The sequence below is a fragment of the Lytechinus pictus genome, chromosome 17 (genome assembly GCF_037042905.1).
Source record: "Lytechinus pictus isolate F3 Inbred chromosome 17, Lp3.0, whole genome shotgun sequence".
Classification (NCBI taxonomy): Eukaryota; Metazoa; Echinodermata; class Echinoidea; order Temnopleuroida; family Toxopneustidae; genus Lytechinus; species Lytechinus pictus.
The window spans coordinates 28,505,298-28,521,629 of NC_087261.1; the positions used below are offsets into that span (position 1 = coordinate 28,505,298).

General features: G+C 37.1%; 1 protein-coding gene across 1 annotated transcript in view; it reads left to right on the forward strand.

Moving 5' to 3' along the window:
* The first annotated feature begins 363 nt into the window (after positions 1-363).
* LOC129280895 (collagen alpha-1(XXII) chain-like) overlaps positions 364-16,332 on the forward strand; it is a 42,874-nt gene continuing 26,905 nt past the window's right edge. The window contains exons 1-12 of the mRNA XM_064112093.1: positions 364-428; positions 952-1,011; positions 5,650-5,779; positions 6,818-7,030; positions 7,480-7,666; positions 8,808-8,879; positions 10,264-10,287; positions 11,204-11,260; positions 13,097-13,195; positions 13,622-13,666; positions 14,796-14,858; positions 16,172-16,216. Of these exons, the coding sequence (XP_063968163.1) occupies positions 957-1,011; positions 5,650-5,779; positions 6,818-7,030; positions 7,480-7,666; positions 8,808-8,879; positions 10,264-10,287; positions 11,204-11,260; positions 13,097-13,195; positions 13,622-13,666; positions 14,796-14,858; positions 16,172-16,216 (990 nt within the window). The 5' untranslated portion in view covers positions 364-428; positions 952-956. The remainder of the gene's footprint in view (positions 429-951; positions 1,012-5,649; positions 5,780-6,817; positions 7,031-7,479; positions 7,667-8,807; positions 8,880-10,263; positions 10,288-11,203; positions 11,261-13,096; positions 13,196-13,621; positions 13,667-14,795; positions 14,859-16,171; positions 16,217-16,332) is intronic.

Consider the following 16,332-nt stretch of genomic DNA (forward strand, 5'->3'; position numbering starts at 1 on the left):
CTTTCCTACTGGAAAGAACACAGTGTGTGCCACAGTGTGTTCACAGTGTGGAACATAATGTGAAATCACCTTCACACTGTTAAATTCGAGCATTTCAACAGTGTGAATCACATATTCACATAGTCGACCGCGTGAACACGCTGTGAACAGTCACACTGTCGAGTCACTATGTGAAAATATCTTCACACTGCTATATTCGAGCATTTTCATAGTAAGAATCATATATTCACATGGTTCACTATGTGAATATATTGTGATCACACTGTGTTCTTTCCAAAAGGGTTGTTTTGACTTTTCCCCTAAATGACCGTGACCATTTGATATATATATATATTCTTTTTTTTTCTTCCCTCCTAGGTGCAGTTTTAGACGCGGGATCGTCTTCATATTCATTTGTACATTATTTAGGATAAATCACATAAAAGCACGTAAGTTTTCATTAACTTTATTTTCAAAAGTCTTAATGTGATTTTCTTTATTCAATCGGCTTTTAATATCAAGAGATATAGAAATACATTCAACTCACATATGTTTTAGACGCGGGACCGTCTTCATATTCATTTGTACATTATTAACAGTAAATCAATTAAAAGCACCTAAGTAATCATTAATTAAAATCTTATTGTTATTTTCTTTTTTTCATTTGATATTAAGAAATGTTCTATGAGAAAACGAAAATAATAGAGATATCATAGTAACATATCACAACAAATTAGGTATTTTCTATTCATTTATTAGTAATGTTTCTACAACGGTACTGCATATTCGTAAATACATCCCGCGATCCGTGTTGATTTTTTTTCATTTGAAGTATTTAATAGTTCCTCACTTTTTATATGAAAATTGCTTTCTCGACAGATAGCAGAGAAAAATAGTCAACTTCAAATTTAAACCATATAATGACCACTCTTTTATTGTTCATGTATTGTTTGCTTTTCTTTTCTTCAAAAGAATTAATGGAAACTGTGGAATGCCCTGGAGACATCCGGTTAGAAGAAAACGATTTGCCTGGTGAGAAAATACTTCATTTATCATTATTATCTACATTCATCTTATTTACTATTATATACATCTCGTTGAAACCATGGACCTACTACGCTTATCTCATCTGCTCATAGAAGGGATTTTTTTTCAAAGACGTTGGGGCAACAAGGGGATACATAAAATACAACGACATTCTTTTTTTTTAAATCAGCACCTCATCAACTTCGCACCCTCACCACACTAACTATATCATATGCAGTTAATCTACTCTACTCCTATATTAATTATAAATCTATTGTACACCCACCCGACACCAACTGCAACCCACTTCACACTCCTTCAACTCCTACACCGACTGCAATTCACATCAGGTTCCACAACAAATGTAGATCCACTCCAACCTACCCCATACCAATCGATACTCACTAAACACCTACTCCACACCCACTCCAACTCCACACCCACTCGATACTCACTAAATACCAGCTCTACACCCACTCCACACAACACACACTCACTCTACACCCACCCACACCCACTCCAACTCCACACTTACTCACTTAACACAAACTCCACACCCACTGCACACGCCCTCTCTCCACACCCACCCACTCACTAAACACCTAATCCACACCCACTCCAACTCCACACCCATTTGATACTCACTAAATACCAACTCTACACCCACTCCACACACACACACACTCACTCTACACCCACCCACACCCACTCCGACTCCACACCCACTCGATACTCACTAAACACCAACTACACAAACACTCATTCTACACCTACCCACATCCACTCACTTAACACATACTCCACACCCACTGCACACGCCCTCCCTCCCTCCACACCCACCCACTCAATAAACACCTACTCCACACCCACTTCACACCCACCCACTCCAACTCCACACCAACTGGATACTCGATAAATACCAACTCTACACCGACTCCACACACACACTCACTCTACACTCACCCACACCCACTCCAACTCTACACCGACTCACTTAACACCTACTCCACATCCACGTCACACACACCCACTCCACACCAACTCCACCCAACTCCCTGCTCACTACACCCCTCACTACCCTCGCAGCACCTGCTCCGCACCAACTCCACATTAACCCCACACCCACTCCAAACGAACTCGACACCGTTTCGTCACATACTCCTCACCCACTCCAAACAAATTGACATCACTCGATCATATTCGCTGAGCTAATCAACACGCACCTATTCCATACACTCTACACACCCGTCTTATGCCTATTCAAAAATAAGTCTCTCAGCCTAAATTTGTTTTAATGATCAGTAAAGCCCCTTTCACAATTGACGTACGACCATTTGCGACCTTTTGGTCGTGCGACAGGCTGCAACAGGCATCAATCGCTAGTCATCTCATAAGATCGCACAGAGGCTTTCACAGTTGCAACAGCTGTCGTACAACAAAAACAACCAGTAAACCCCGTTGCACGAGTAAGTCGCATATGCTCTTATTGTGCTCGTGCGATCACATGCGAGTGTTGCACGAGGGATTGCGAGCGGAACGGTCGCATACATGCGAATGAAACGGTAGTGCAATGTTGTAAGCCGTTGCGATCGGTCTTGCAACAGTCTTATGGCCCATATTTTTATCGCAACCAGTCGCAAGACAGGTCTCTGTACATGTAGGTCGCTTGCACATGTGCAAGTGTTGCACGACCTCCAGTCAAGTAAATGCGACTACTTAGTTGTACCACCTCTCGCACCAAGTCGTACAACGTTGAACAACACTCGCACGATGATCGCCCGACCGATGGTACGACCCCGGGTACGGCCTGATGCGAGTGAATCGATCGTATTTGATCGCGTTCGGATTTTGAACATGTTCAAAGTTCAGATGTGACCAGTCACGACCACCTCGAGTTCGTGCGACCGTCTACAACGACTGCGAGTGCTCGCAAGACACCAAGAGATCGATCGTGCAACAACAAGAAAAAACTGTTGCAGGCGGTCGTAAACTGGTCGGACGTCAATTGTGAAAGGGGCTGAACGGTCGCATACATCCGAATGCAACGGTAGTGGAATGTAGTAAGCCGTAATTTCGATCGGTCTTGCAACAGTCTCATATTATCGCACCCAGTCGCAAGACTGGTTTCTGTAGGTCTCCAGCACATGTGCAAGTGTTGTACGACCTCCAGTCGACTAAATGCGACTATACTTAGTTGTGCCACCTCTCGCACCAAGTCGTACAACGTTGAACAACACTCACACGATGATCGCCCGACCGATGGTACGACATGTTGCGAGTGAATCAATCGTATTTGATCGCGTTTGGATTTTGAACATGTTCAAAGTTCAGATGCGACCAGTCACGATCACCTCCGACCACCTCGAGTTTGTGCGATCGTCTACAACGACTGCGAGTGCTCGCAAGACACCAAGGGATCGATCGTGCAACAACAAGAAAAAACTGTTGCAGGTGGTCGTAAACAGGTCGTACGTCAATTGTGAAAGGGGCTTTACGAAAGGCCTATCGCGGCGTTCGTAAAGGATCGCACGACAGAGAGAACGAGGTATAAGTCTAAGCTGGTCCTAGTGGAAAGCCACCGGTAAGTTTGAACATCCGTGTAAATTCTTATTTAAGAATTAATACACAGGAACCTCCAAACTGTTCTTTCTTTACAAGGACCCTGGAACACTTAAACACGTTTTTTTGTGACCGCCCACTGCATGGTTAACAATTGTATGGGTTTAACGTAATCAAACACATCATTCGAATATCATTATTTCTCCTTTGGTACAAATATTTGTTATTCAAGGCGACAAATTTTTACTTTTATTTTCCTTGATTTCAAATACAAAGTTCGCCTTTGTAAATCTAAAAACGAAATCCCTAATAATGTTGAATTCAAAGCTCGTGTGAAATGTATAAAAGGCGTTGAATTGCCGAAGAAGAATCACCATTCCTTAAAAAATGAGATTTGATACTTAATTTCTTGGGTTTCGTTTCTGTCTCCATATTTTTGGTACATACGTCAGTGCTGCTATGTTTAATCATGTAAATATTTTGGTCTTATTTGTTTGATTCATTATTGTGATCTATTATTATCAATAAACACTTGAATAAAACAGTTCTGACATCCGTGTAGGATGTGGACGGTAGAGGAATTGTAACACACGCGAAATATGAACACCTAAGATTAGGGTCTCGTTGACCCAGTCACACCCACGAAACCGATTCCAAACCGACCGATGGCATGTCATTGAGGATAACGTGAAACATTCTGTCTGTCTGGGATTCGTTTCACTGGTGAGACTGAGACGTTACAGATCACATAATTCACACCTGTACTGCAAGTGAACCTTCCTCACCTGTGCATACCTACTGTGCACAGTTTGAGGTCACTAGAGACTTTTCGCTCTACGATGCACGATGGATTCAAGAATATTCAAGATGTATTGTTACATGCCTTCCATGACAAAGAACATCCAAGATGTCTTTGTCGATAATTGTTGATAAAAAACCCCAGCAGTTTCGTCTTGTACTCTGGACAAACGACATATTCGCAAATTTCGTCAGGTCCGAAATTTAGGAGGAAACTGCGATTCCGGTTCACCACTTATCGACAAAGACCACCCAGCTATTTTTTGTCATTTGATGGGCATTCCCAAATTATTTAGTGAGCGTCACGGAGCGAAAATACCCAACCATCTCTTTATATGAATTTCAGAGTAAGGTTGTGTCCCCGACGCTTAGGAGTGCGCACCACCCCCCCCCCCCACACACACACACACTCACATCACTATTCACCATTATCGGTTGGGATGATGATGTAAGAGAGAAAAAAATATCATTTATTCTATATTTTTGTGTCGTTGAAATAATACGAGAACAGATTTTAGCGTTTATCTTTTGTTTTTATTATCAACTTTCCCCAAGAAGATGCAAAATTGGACAATTATAGTATTTTCAATATACAGTACCGACATCTGATTATCTTTTTTAATAAAGGAAATTTTATTCATCGTTTCCACCTGTTTTTTTTGCGAATGTTGTATAAATAAAAATAATAATATAGGATTTATATAGCGCAAGTATCCATGTTAGGTTAGGCTAATCTATATACAATTATTTACATCTCAATTACTCTATTCACTTAATCTATTGCGTATTGATTGGTAATGAATATTGATAAATACGTTTTACAATTTATTCAGTCATGTATCTACTCATTGATATTTAATTCATTCATTCATCGTTCCATCCATCCATTAATGCCTTCATTCCTTGAATCAGTTATTCCTTATCATTTGCATACATTTCATATACCTGGTACATAATTTGTTTATCAACTTGTCTGACATGAATATATCATGTGTTGGGAATGATAAGAAGAAACAACATTAATCTAACTTCCCCAACTTTATCAAATGTGACAAATTAGATTTTGTCAAAACTTGAAACGTCCAAACCGCGTTGCATTTGAAATCCCTAAACCTGCGTCAAATTTGAAACCCCAAACCAGCGTCACAGTTGAAACCCCCAACCCATCGTCACATTCACCCCCCCCCCCCCGAAAACTACGTCACAATTAAAAAGTTTCAAGCCCGCGTCACATTTGAGACTCTAATTTCCGTCACGTATCAAACGGTCCTTTTTATTCCGATACAGGTTGGGATATAATTCGAATGTTTGAGTTGGATTCGTCCACTGTTCAAGGGGTGAGAGTAGTATCTGGATCAGACGATGTGCAGAGGGCATATAGACTTCTCAAGAACCATGATATCAGAGAACCTACAAGGTAGAGCACTATATATTCCACTAAGATACAATACATATTTAAGATTAAGGATAAAACAAAATGATAATTTATTTTATTTATTATAGATGATCTTCCAGCGGGCCCTGCATATAAATGATAAATGTAAATTATAACCCTACTCCAATTTATACGCACAGTGCCTAAAAAGAAGACAAAAGGCCCCCGGTTTTTGGAAGTCTTTGATAAAAAGTCGGCCGGTGATCGAACCCACGACATCCTGTCCATGAGACGGGTGCTCCTCCACCATGTCCACTGAGCTGCCGTGCCCGAATTCTTTCAAATTATTTAAAAGATTTTAATTTTCTAATTATTTCATTGATGATTAATTTATCCTATACAATACATAGTTTCCGCACTGCGATGTACAACGGATTTAGGAACATCGAAAATGCATTGTCAACTGCCTGTCATGACAAAGAGCAACCAAGAAGTCTTTGTCGAAAGTTGGAGAATCAAAACATCGGTTTCGTCCTGGACTCTGGACAAACGACATGCTTGCAATATTCGTCAGTCCCGAACCTTCGGACGAAACTGATGTCCTGGTTCACCAGTTTTCGACAAAGACCTTCTAGCTGTTCTTTGTCATTTTACAGGCATTTTTCAAAAGTTTTACTGTGTTCTTGAATCTGTTTTGTGTCACGGTGTAAAAAAACCCTATTATTTCTTCTTGATGTTCATTCTCTTAAAGATAATTCTATTATGAGAAGCCAATTGATGTCAGTTCTAACACCCCTTTAAAAAAAAATGTAGTGTTTTTTTTTGCAATATCACTGTTTATGTCCATGACAACCTGCCTTGTACCATGAACCTGGTTTTGATTGTAACTTTTCCACTTGTTAAATCTGTTCAACGTTTCTACACTCCTTTTCTTTAAAAAAGAAATATTTACAATTGATAAATAATAAATGAATAAATAAGTAAATAAATAAATAAATAGATAAATAAATGAATGAATAGATAAATAAGTAAATAGATAAATAAAAAGTAACAAAAACAATTGTTTCTTTTTGTTGTTAGTAACCAGTTTCAACAAGGTCTCCCAGACGAGTTTTCATTCGTATCCACCTTCAAATTGACTGATCGAACAGGAGATGACGAGGACTGGTGGTTATGGCTGATCCGTGACAGAGCTGGCACTCCGCAAATTGGCATCAGGCTGATGGGAGAGGAAAAAGCCCTTCAATTCATCTATGTAAATGAGCTAGGTCAGCTCGAGAATGTCCGCTTCGAGTAGGTGCAATTTTTTTCTTTCACCCATCCAATCCAACATTAATTAGATGAAAACTATGACATTTGTATCATAGATTCTTGTATTTTCTATTCATCTATGTAAATGAGTTAGGCCAACTCGAGCACGTTCGCTTTGAGTAGATACCTTTTTTTTCTTTCACCCACCCTTCCATTCTTACATTAATTTGATGAAAGTTATGACATTTACTTGTAAAACCCAGGTGAGTGTTTCATAAAGCTGTTCGTAAAGTTACGAACGACTTTACACACGACTGGAACATGTTCTTAGGTCATAACTCAATTACATAGGGATATCACATAGCACAAGATCACCAGTCGTGTTTAAAGTCATTCGTGTCTTACGAACAGCTTTATGAAACACCCACCAGATATATTCAATTTATCTGTGCAACTGGACTTACGTTAATTTCTCTTTGATCGCTTGACAGCAACGCCATGATGCTGTTTGATAGGAACTGGCACAAACTCCACATGGCTATCAGTAAGAATCGACTTGATCTATTCGTAGACTGTCTGTCTATCGGGTCAGTCCAGTTGAGTCCCAGGGGTCAAGTCGATACCTTAGGAGAAACCCTCATCGCGAGAAAGTTCAGCAACGGAGGGGGACCAGTGCAGGTAAGAACATATGAACACGGGCGGATAAAGGATTTCCAAGGGAGGGGGGCACATTTTCCCTAGGAAAAATTTGAGAAGCCCCCTCCCCAAAAAAGAATAAAATTGAAAATAAAAAAAATAAAAAAATAAATAAATAGAATGAAATAAAAAATAATGTTTTGCCTAAAACCTGGAGGTCATTTTGTCCACGTAAAATTTGACAAGCCCAAAAAAGAGAAAGTTCCTCACTTGTGGATGAACGACATATTCCCATAAAAATATTTCCTGTGGCTTTAAAGGGGGGCACACTTGTGTATGAACTGAACAGCATATTTACATTAAAAATATGACTCTCAAAAGGGGGCACGGGCCGGATGTGCCCCTTGATCCGCCACTGAATGTAAACATTGTTTTAGGGGTTAATCCAGCTTACAGCTGAGGAACGCTATGATGCAAGAAATAGTATACACACTTAAAGATGAAATTATTAGAAAAGAGACTTTGCTATACTAGGTATTTATATAAATAATGATAAGCTTTCACTTTTAACATGTTCACGAGTTTATTTTAGCCATGTATGTAGCCGTACACAGTGGGGGCGAGGTTTTGAAAACTTTTTTTTTACTGATAAATATTCACAAAATTCACCAAAAGTGTGCACGAAATTCTTCAATTTGACTTTGGAAAACCAATAGAGCCAACATGACGAGCTCTGTCGCTTGGCTCCCTCGAGTTTCTTCGAAAATTCTATGCGTCTTGGCCCGAAGTAAATAATCTTTCGTATGGCCACGATAATAAATAAGGATAAGTGTCGTGAAAGTAAATTTGGATATCAGTTTATTATTTTGCCCTCTCTTCCACTTTTCTTCTCCTGCTTTTTTGGGTTTTTTTAATTCTTCTTCTCCTCCTCCTTCTTCTTCTTCTTCTTCTTCTTCTCCTCCTCCTCCTCCTCTTCCTCCTCATCCTCCTCCTCATTCTTCTTCTTCTTTTTCTTCTTCTCCTCCTCCTCTTCCATCTTCCTCCTCCTTCTTCTTCTTCTTTTTCTTATCCTCCTCCTCCTTCTGCTCCTCCTCCTCCTTCTTCTTTTTCTCTTCCTCCTTATTCTTATTCTTCTCCTTCTCATCCTTCCTCTCCATTATTCCCTTTCTATTTCCATCTTTAGTTTATCCTTCAATGGATGATCATACACTGCGACCGCACCTTCCCAACTCGTGATCATTGCTCAGAAATTTCGGTAAGATAAGAATTTTTCCCTATTTCTTTGACATGTCATGTATTCATTTATTAATTTTTCCCAACAATACAATATTACAGATATACCCAATCTCGATCTTTACGCTCCCAAAACTCAGGAATTATTTAAATTCCAAAATGCAATACTAAATGGGGGAAATACCTTTGGTTCTTGTTGGGCCTCTAATCTTGAATCTGTGATACCAACTCAACTAAAGCATTTAAAGAATAACTGAAGACTTACTCTATAATAAGATGTTAGCTTGTTTCTCTCTTTTCACCTGTGCGCCTCGATCATTTAGATTAAAATGGATTTGGCGCCTTGGAAATCATATTTCCCATTATCATCACATTTATTAGTGGACATCTGATTATTTTCAAATCGCATTATCATAATTTCAGCACCTTTGGCTTGCCTCCACACAGGCTATATGTTGTTTTTTTTGGAAACCCATTCCGTTTTACTTTTAATTAAAAGAATCAAGTGATGCATTTCGATTATTGAAATTCGTTCCGAAAATTTATTTTTGTGTTATTCATTTATTATATCTCGGAATAAATTCAACTTAGTTATGTTATGTTTATCATATCGTATACAGCTGTGAAACGGGGATCAATAGATGAAATCAATTTATTTTGTTTTTGCATAATCTTTCATGATAAAGTGCAAAAAGTGTTGTATTAATATATTTTTTTTCTAAGTTGATAATTTAATCCTTCGTAGCCGTCATTATACTCATTCAATATGATTTCATGTTTAAAACATGTTTCAAGCATTTTTGCGTACATTTATAATTCGTCTTCCGCAAGTGATTTTACGTTCAATCATATATATTTCTGATTTATTGTCATAATGTCTTTGTTATATTCTTATTACCATATGATATTGTTATGCAGAAGAAAAAAAGATCAAATCAAATCGAATCTAATATTTTTAAATGTAAAAATAAAACAGTTTATTGTGTATTGCAAACTAAAATATATTAAATCAAGCCCACTTTCCAATGTGTGTGCCACAGTCACACAAACGAAACCGACTCCTGACCGATCAAATATATTACATTAATTCGGATGGCATACTATCCGGTCTGTTTGGAATCGGTTTGAATGTGAGACTGTACTATGCCTGTAATGTCAGACCAGGTGGATGTTTCATAAAGCTGTTCGTAAGTTAAGAGCGACTTTAAGAACGACTGGTGATCCATTCTTGCGGTAAGCGGTATATTGAATTGACGATGGCTAAGTTCGTAAGAAAGGATACCAGTCGTTCTTAAGGTCGCTCTTAACTTACGAACAGCTTTATGAAACGGCCCCCTGTTCATTTTTTCTTTGCCAAAGCAATAATCATCAAAGCTATCATTTTGATATTTTATTTTACTCAACAGCAAGGACCTCAGGCGACAGAAGAGGTATGTTTAGGCTATATTCTGTTAAATAAGTTATGGCCACTTTGTTTTACGTTTTGTCTTGCAACGTGCAAATCCTTAATCTTACGATTTACACTGGAGTTTTGTCCACAGTGTGGAATTATTCAACATTGTCAAATTTAAGCATTGTATCAGTGTGACTCACATCTTCACAAGGAACAAGATGATTTCCATGTTTTTATGCTATTCAATCATTACGTCGCACAATTCTATATTTTGTACTCAGAATGTAATTTTCACACTGTGCGACACTTCTTTCCAGCAGGGATAGGTCGTAGGTCCTGCCTTACTCTGGTGTTTGATTGAGTATCTGAATATAAAAACCGCCCAAATCCATTATTTGGCGAAATTGAGTTAAATATGGGATATTGTTCCTTATAAAATGACTCATCTTGTGTATAAATGATAAATCTGAAATCATCTCGGAAATGCCTTATTTTTTTAAATATATCTTCTACTACTTACTACAGAGATCTACCATGTATATGAATGTAAAAATGACCCAAGTCCGTATGATTCTAATAACGACCCAAGTCCACCAGAAAAAAGGCCCCGCCCACAAGTAACATCAATATTCATATTCATGAAAAATGTAAATTTAAAATTGTTTTATGATGTTCTCTGATGTCTTTTGGCCAAATTTACTTTAATTGTCCAATTTAAAAAAAATGTAATTAAATTAAAAAAAAAAAAAATTATTGAAATTTCCTCCTATAGAATAGGGCCTTTTTTATATTCATATACTCAATTTGTTATTGGCAATTTAAAATGAAATACATGTTAATGTTAAAGAAATCAATCAATCGATCGGTCGATCGATCAATCAATCATTTTTACATATTCCTGTTTAACTGTTCCGATCTTCTCACTTTGAATTATTTTGCTTTCAATAACCTAGCCCAAAACTTGCTCTGTGACCTGCCCAGAAGGACCACCAGGACGACAGGGTGATCCGGTAAATGTTTCACATTTTCTTGCACTATATTACACTAAATAAATAAATGAATGAATACATAACAAATGAATGAATAAATAAATAAATAAATAAATAAATATATAAATATATAAATAAATAAATGAATAAATAAATAAATAAATGAATAAATAAATAAATTAATAAATTAATAAATGAATGAATAAATGAAAAAAATAAAGGGTAAGTAAAATGAATAACATTTTCTATAACAGTAGTTGCTATTCTAGAGTGTATTTTTATTGTTATTACGTCTTCGGTAGTTTTTTCTGATTTTCTAGAATTCCTACAAGCCGGCTTCCAAGCTGAATTTATTTCCGGTGTTTGAAGAAGAAATAAACAAAATACGATTCCCAATACCATCCCATTTTCATGGGATGAAATTTGTCCAAGGCCGTGAATACTTCGACACTACAAATAATTTTAGTTTATATGAAAAACAAAATTAAGTGATATCTACATGGCGAGATATTTCATATTGCCTTGGGTCGAAACAGTAGCGTTATTTTGTCGACATGGCGCGGTACGATATCTTGTGAATTCAAAGTACTAGTCTTAGTTACATGGTGACATACGCTATCTATGGCGAATCGACTTTTAACAAGATTGATGTACGTCGACATGGCGAGATAAGGGATTTTGTATAAGTCGACTTATAAAAACAATGTGTCGTAATTGCGAGATTCGTAGTAGATAATGATATAGTAACTCGCCATGACGACATCGCTTAATAAGTAGACTGGGAAAGATAACGTATATCACCATGTTGAAATAATAAAGCTATTAAGTTGACATGGCAAAATAAAATGTGACTATCCATCCATAAACTAGCAAAAAGTAGCCAGGGAAAGTTATGTGTTAAAATAGGCAAAATAATAATTTGGTCCGCAAAAGAAGAAAAAATAAAAAACTAGCTTCTGTTAAAGAGTAACTCTTCTTTTTCATACTGTAAAAAAATGATGTTGTCAAGTTAGTTAGATAAAAGAAAATATATAATGGGCTGTTTGGCATAATTTTCTGAGGGCTTTGAATTCCACCACCACCACCACCGTCACCACTATCATCATCATCATCATCATCATCATCTTCATCATCTTCATTTGTCATTATCATTATTATTATTTTTTTTTTTTACTTGATTATATATATTATAGCAAGTTTTGGCTTGTTAGATTTTGTTCTTCTCTTTTTATATTATACTTAATTGATACTTTAATAATTTGTTATTGTCCATTCTGCTCATAATATGATTATATGGTTAAAATATGTTTCGGTTTGTCATAACTTTCAAGCATTTTTTTGCTTACTATGGCAATCCATCTTCTGCTATACATTTTATGCTAAATGATTTATACCTGATTTATTGTCAATGTATGTTTGTTACATTTATGTTATATTATATTGTTATGTAGAAGAAAAATAAATTCAAATCAAATCAAAAATTGTCACCGAGTTTAAGGTGAACCCTGAACTTCAAAACATGTTTTCTGTCTTTGAAGCTCTCGCTGAATTTCCACTGCATTCAAACAAGTACTTCTGAGGGCTATTGTTAATCAACTTTGACAATTTATATATTGGGCGTCTTAGTGTTCAGTTCTTGGGTTTGGGATGGCTGGCCACAAGTATCTCGTCATCTCGTCACAAGTAGATAGCACTTTGAAACATTCTGTGGAAATATGAGCTTATTTTTCCTTTCTTTTCATGGAAGGTTTGATAAAAGGATTCACTTTGTCCAATGGTAGGGTATCCACGATATTCCTGTTTCTTAATCATACCTACTATTTAATTTTTTTTAAATCATTTTTGGTTTTTATTTAGGGTTTGCCTGGACCAGCGGGTCAGTTGGGACGTCCCGGTATCCCAGGTCGAATCGGGTCAACCGGCTCGAAGGGAGAGAAGGGGAGTGAAGGATATCGGGTAAGTAAAGCATGATGTCGTCAAGTTCATATTCATGCTATATATATTTTTTTAGTAATGGTAAGCCGTGATTCATTGGGGAAGCTGTGTATATGTAGAGTATACAAATAAATTGAAAGGGTATTTGTTGCCAATTTGATAAGAAAACAAATCTATGACGTGAAGTTTATATAATGAAGAGAGACGATGGGAAGAGAGACAGACCGACAAAGAGAAGGGGAGGTGTAAAGCGGATGAGGGTGGGACAAGGGCGGGGGAGGGACAGGGATACTTGGATGAATGATAAACAATAAAAAGATATTATTTTATCGAAATTAATATCATAATCACTTTAATTATTAATTATTTAAACGTAAAATATATTGAAAACCGCCATCCCAATTGCACTTATTACTTTTATTATTATTTTGTGTTCTTTGTTGCCAGGGACAACCAGGTCCTATTGGTCCAGTAGGCATCCAAGGTCCGAGGGTAAGTTGTCATCAGAATTTAAAAGAATATGTTATTCCGCTTGATGGGTATGCTTAGGTATGACCATGAAGACGGGCGTCTACCATTAGCCTATTTCAGCATCCGCATCGCAGACGCTTTCTGAAACGTTCAGAATCTATTGAAAATGCCCGTCAAATCAGAATGGACAAATTAGTGGTCATTGTCGAAATCACAAATATGTTGTTTGTCCGGAGTCCAGGACGACCCTGCTGTTTTGATTCACCGATTTTCGACAAAGGCTGCTTTGTTATTGAAGGGCTTTTGACAATAGATTCTCTGCGTCGTAGAAACCGTCTGGTAAGGAGCTACAAAGGGACGATAACATGTCAATAATACAGGGCCAGCTTAAGCAGAGGGGGGGGGGGCATTATGGACTTCAGCCTCTTCCTCATATTCTTTTAGTAAATGTGTACAAGAATGTAAAAACTACCATCAGCGTGTTTTTGGGGGGCATGGTCATCCCCAAAACAGTCACCCACACACCCTACACACACAGTTTCGAAACAGTTCCGGGGCCCTTTAAAGTGATTGGTTAACATTGGTTTGCTTTAAAAAAATCCGAGCTAGAAGGTCACATTTGTCACCTGTGTCTGTGATATGTTACAAAAATGAAGCCCAGAAAATATTGCGTTCGAAAATAATTATTTAGTGCTTCAAAAATTGAAATATAAAGTGACCGAAAACACCAACTTAATTTCATCCCATACACTTATGTGTACTATTTAGGCGTCTATAAGACGCCTATTTACAAAATCGGGGTTTGCCTTGTAGTTTTAGCTTTTTATTCTCATTAATGGTTGTTTTCAGGGTTTATTAGTTCTAATACATGCACTTGTACACATGTTTCATCTTGGTTTGAGAATTTTTTGAATCGGCTGCTCACAAAGTTAAACAATACCTTTAAGCATTATAATGACATATAAAATGTATTCGATCGTATAAGACTTACGGACTAATGTGTATGGTCATGATGGTGTTGGAATTGTTGTAATCATTCTGGTGTATAATACCGACGCTGCCAACACTAACACTTAACAATAACATCAACACCTTGTCACCAGCACCGAACTCCAGTGTAAATACTCTCACTTTTTTTTTCTTTTATCAGGGATCTCCGGGACCTGGCGGACTCAACGGTGACCCAGGAAGGGCTGGACCAAAAGGAGAAATGGTAAAACAAAAAATCCTGGCCAAAGTGTATTTTGCGTCACGATTTAAAAAAAAATTGGTTTGGTGTGTGGACCCAAGTGTTATTATGATTTTTTTTAAGCAGGCCTAATTGATTATAAATGCATTTTATCTGTTTGAAGTGGGCATTGTTTTTCTATTTTTTCACTGTATCACGAAAGCCATTATGGATTAAATGCACATTTAAAATTTATCATTTTTTTTGTAGGGGGGGGGGGCTATGTTTTGTTTGAACGCCAGTATCATTCGGGTTTTTTATGAATTTACTTGTATATATTTAGGTATAACCTGTTATAGTGGGCATTGTTGTTCCTTTGTTTTCTCTGTGCCACGAAAGTCATTATTGATTAAACACACATTTTTGTGCAAATCCACAGCATTCGCACTTTCCCAGTAAGAGCTGCCCGGTGCTCTTCCCAAAAGATTTTCATCTGATCTTGTAATTTATTAACAAAAATATATATCTAACAGTGTCAACAATGGGTTCACATTCAAATACAAATAAAATTGTCGATAAAATCGAAATCGTTGAGAAATATTACTTACATTAAATACTTGTGAGTTGAAATCATAAACATACTGGGATCTAAACTTAACCAAGTAATGATATAGTAAAGTTTTGGCCAATTAGAGTAATGCATGATGTCTCGCGTTTTTAATGCCACATCACGCGTCCTAAGATTTAGGATAACCGATGAATTATTTGTCACGTGGTATAAGTATTTTTACTGATGAATTGTTTGTCACGTGGTCTAAATATAAGGATAACTGATGTATTGTTTGTCACGTGGGCTAATTATTAGGAAAACTGATGCATTATTTGTCAAGGGATTTGATTATTAGGATAACTGATGAATTGTCACGTTGTCTATTTATTAGGATAACTGATGAATTGTTTGCCATGTGGTATAATTTTAGGATAACTGATTACACTAACACTTGTCACGTGGTCTTAATTATTAGGATTACTGATGGATTGTTTATCACGTGGTCTAGTTATTTAGGATTATTGATGAATTGTTTGTCACGTGGTGTAATTATTAGGATAACTGATGCATTGTTTGTCACATGGTCCAATTATTAGAATAATTAATTAATGTTTGTTACGTTGTTAAATAATTAGAGTAACTGATGAATGTTTGTCACGTGGTCTAATTATTAGAATAAATTATGCATTTCTTGTCACGTGGTCGAATTATTATGATAACTGATGCATTATTTGTCACGTGGTCTAAGTTTTATGATAAATTATGAATTGTTTGTGACGTATGGTCTAAATTTGTTTTCCTCTGCCAGGGACCCAATGGACTACCAGGTTTGCCGGGTGTTCCAGGCGAACAGGTGAGTGTGAAGGATATGCTCCCAAGCCCCTCCAAAATAGTCCAAAGTAAAAAAGGTCCCTATTCTGGTGTCCGGGTAAAATTAAGGGAAGCCGAAAATGTCAAAATTGTGTCAAC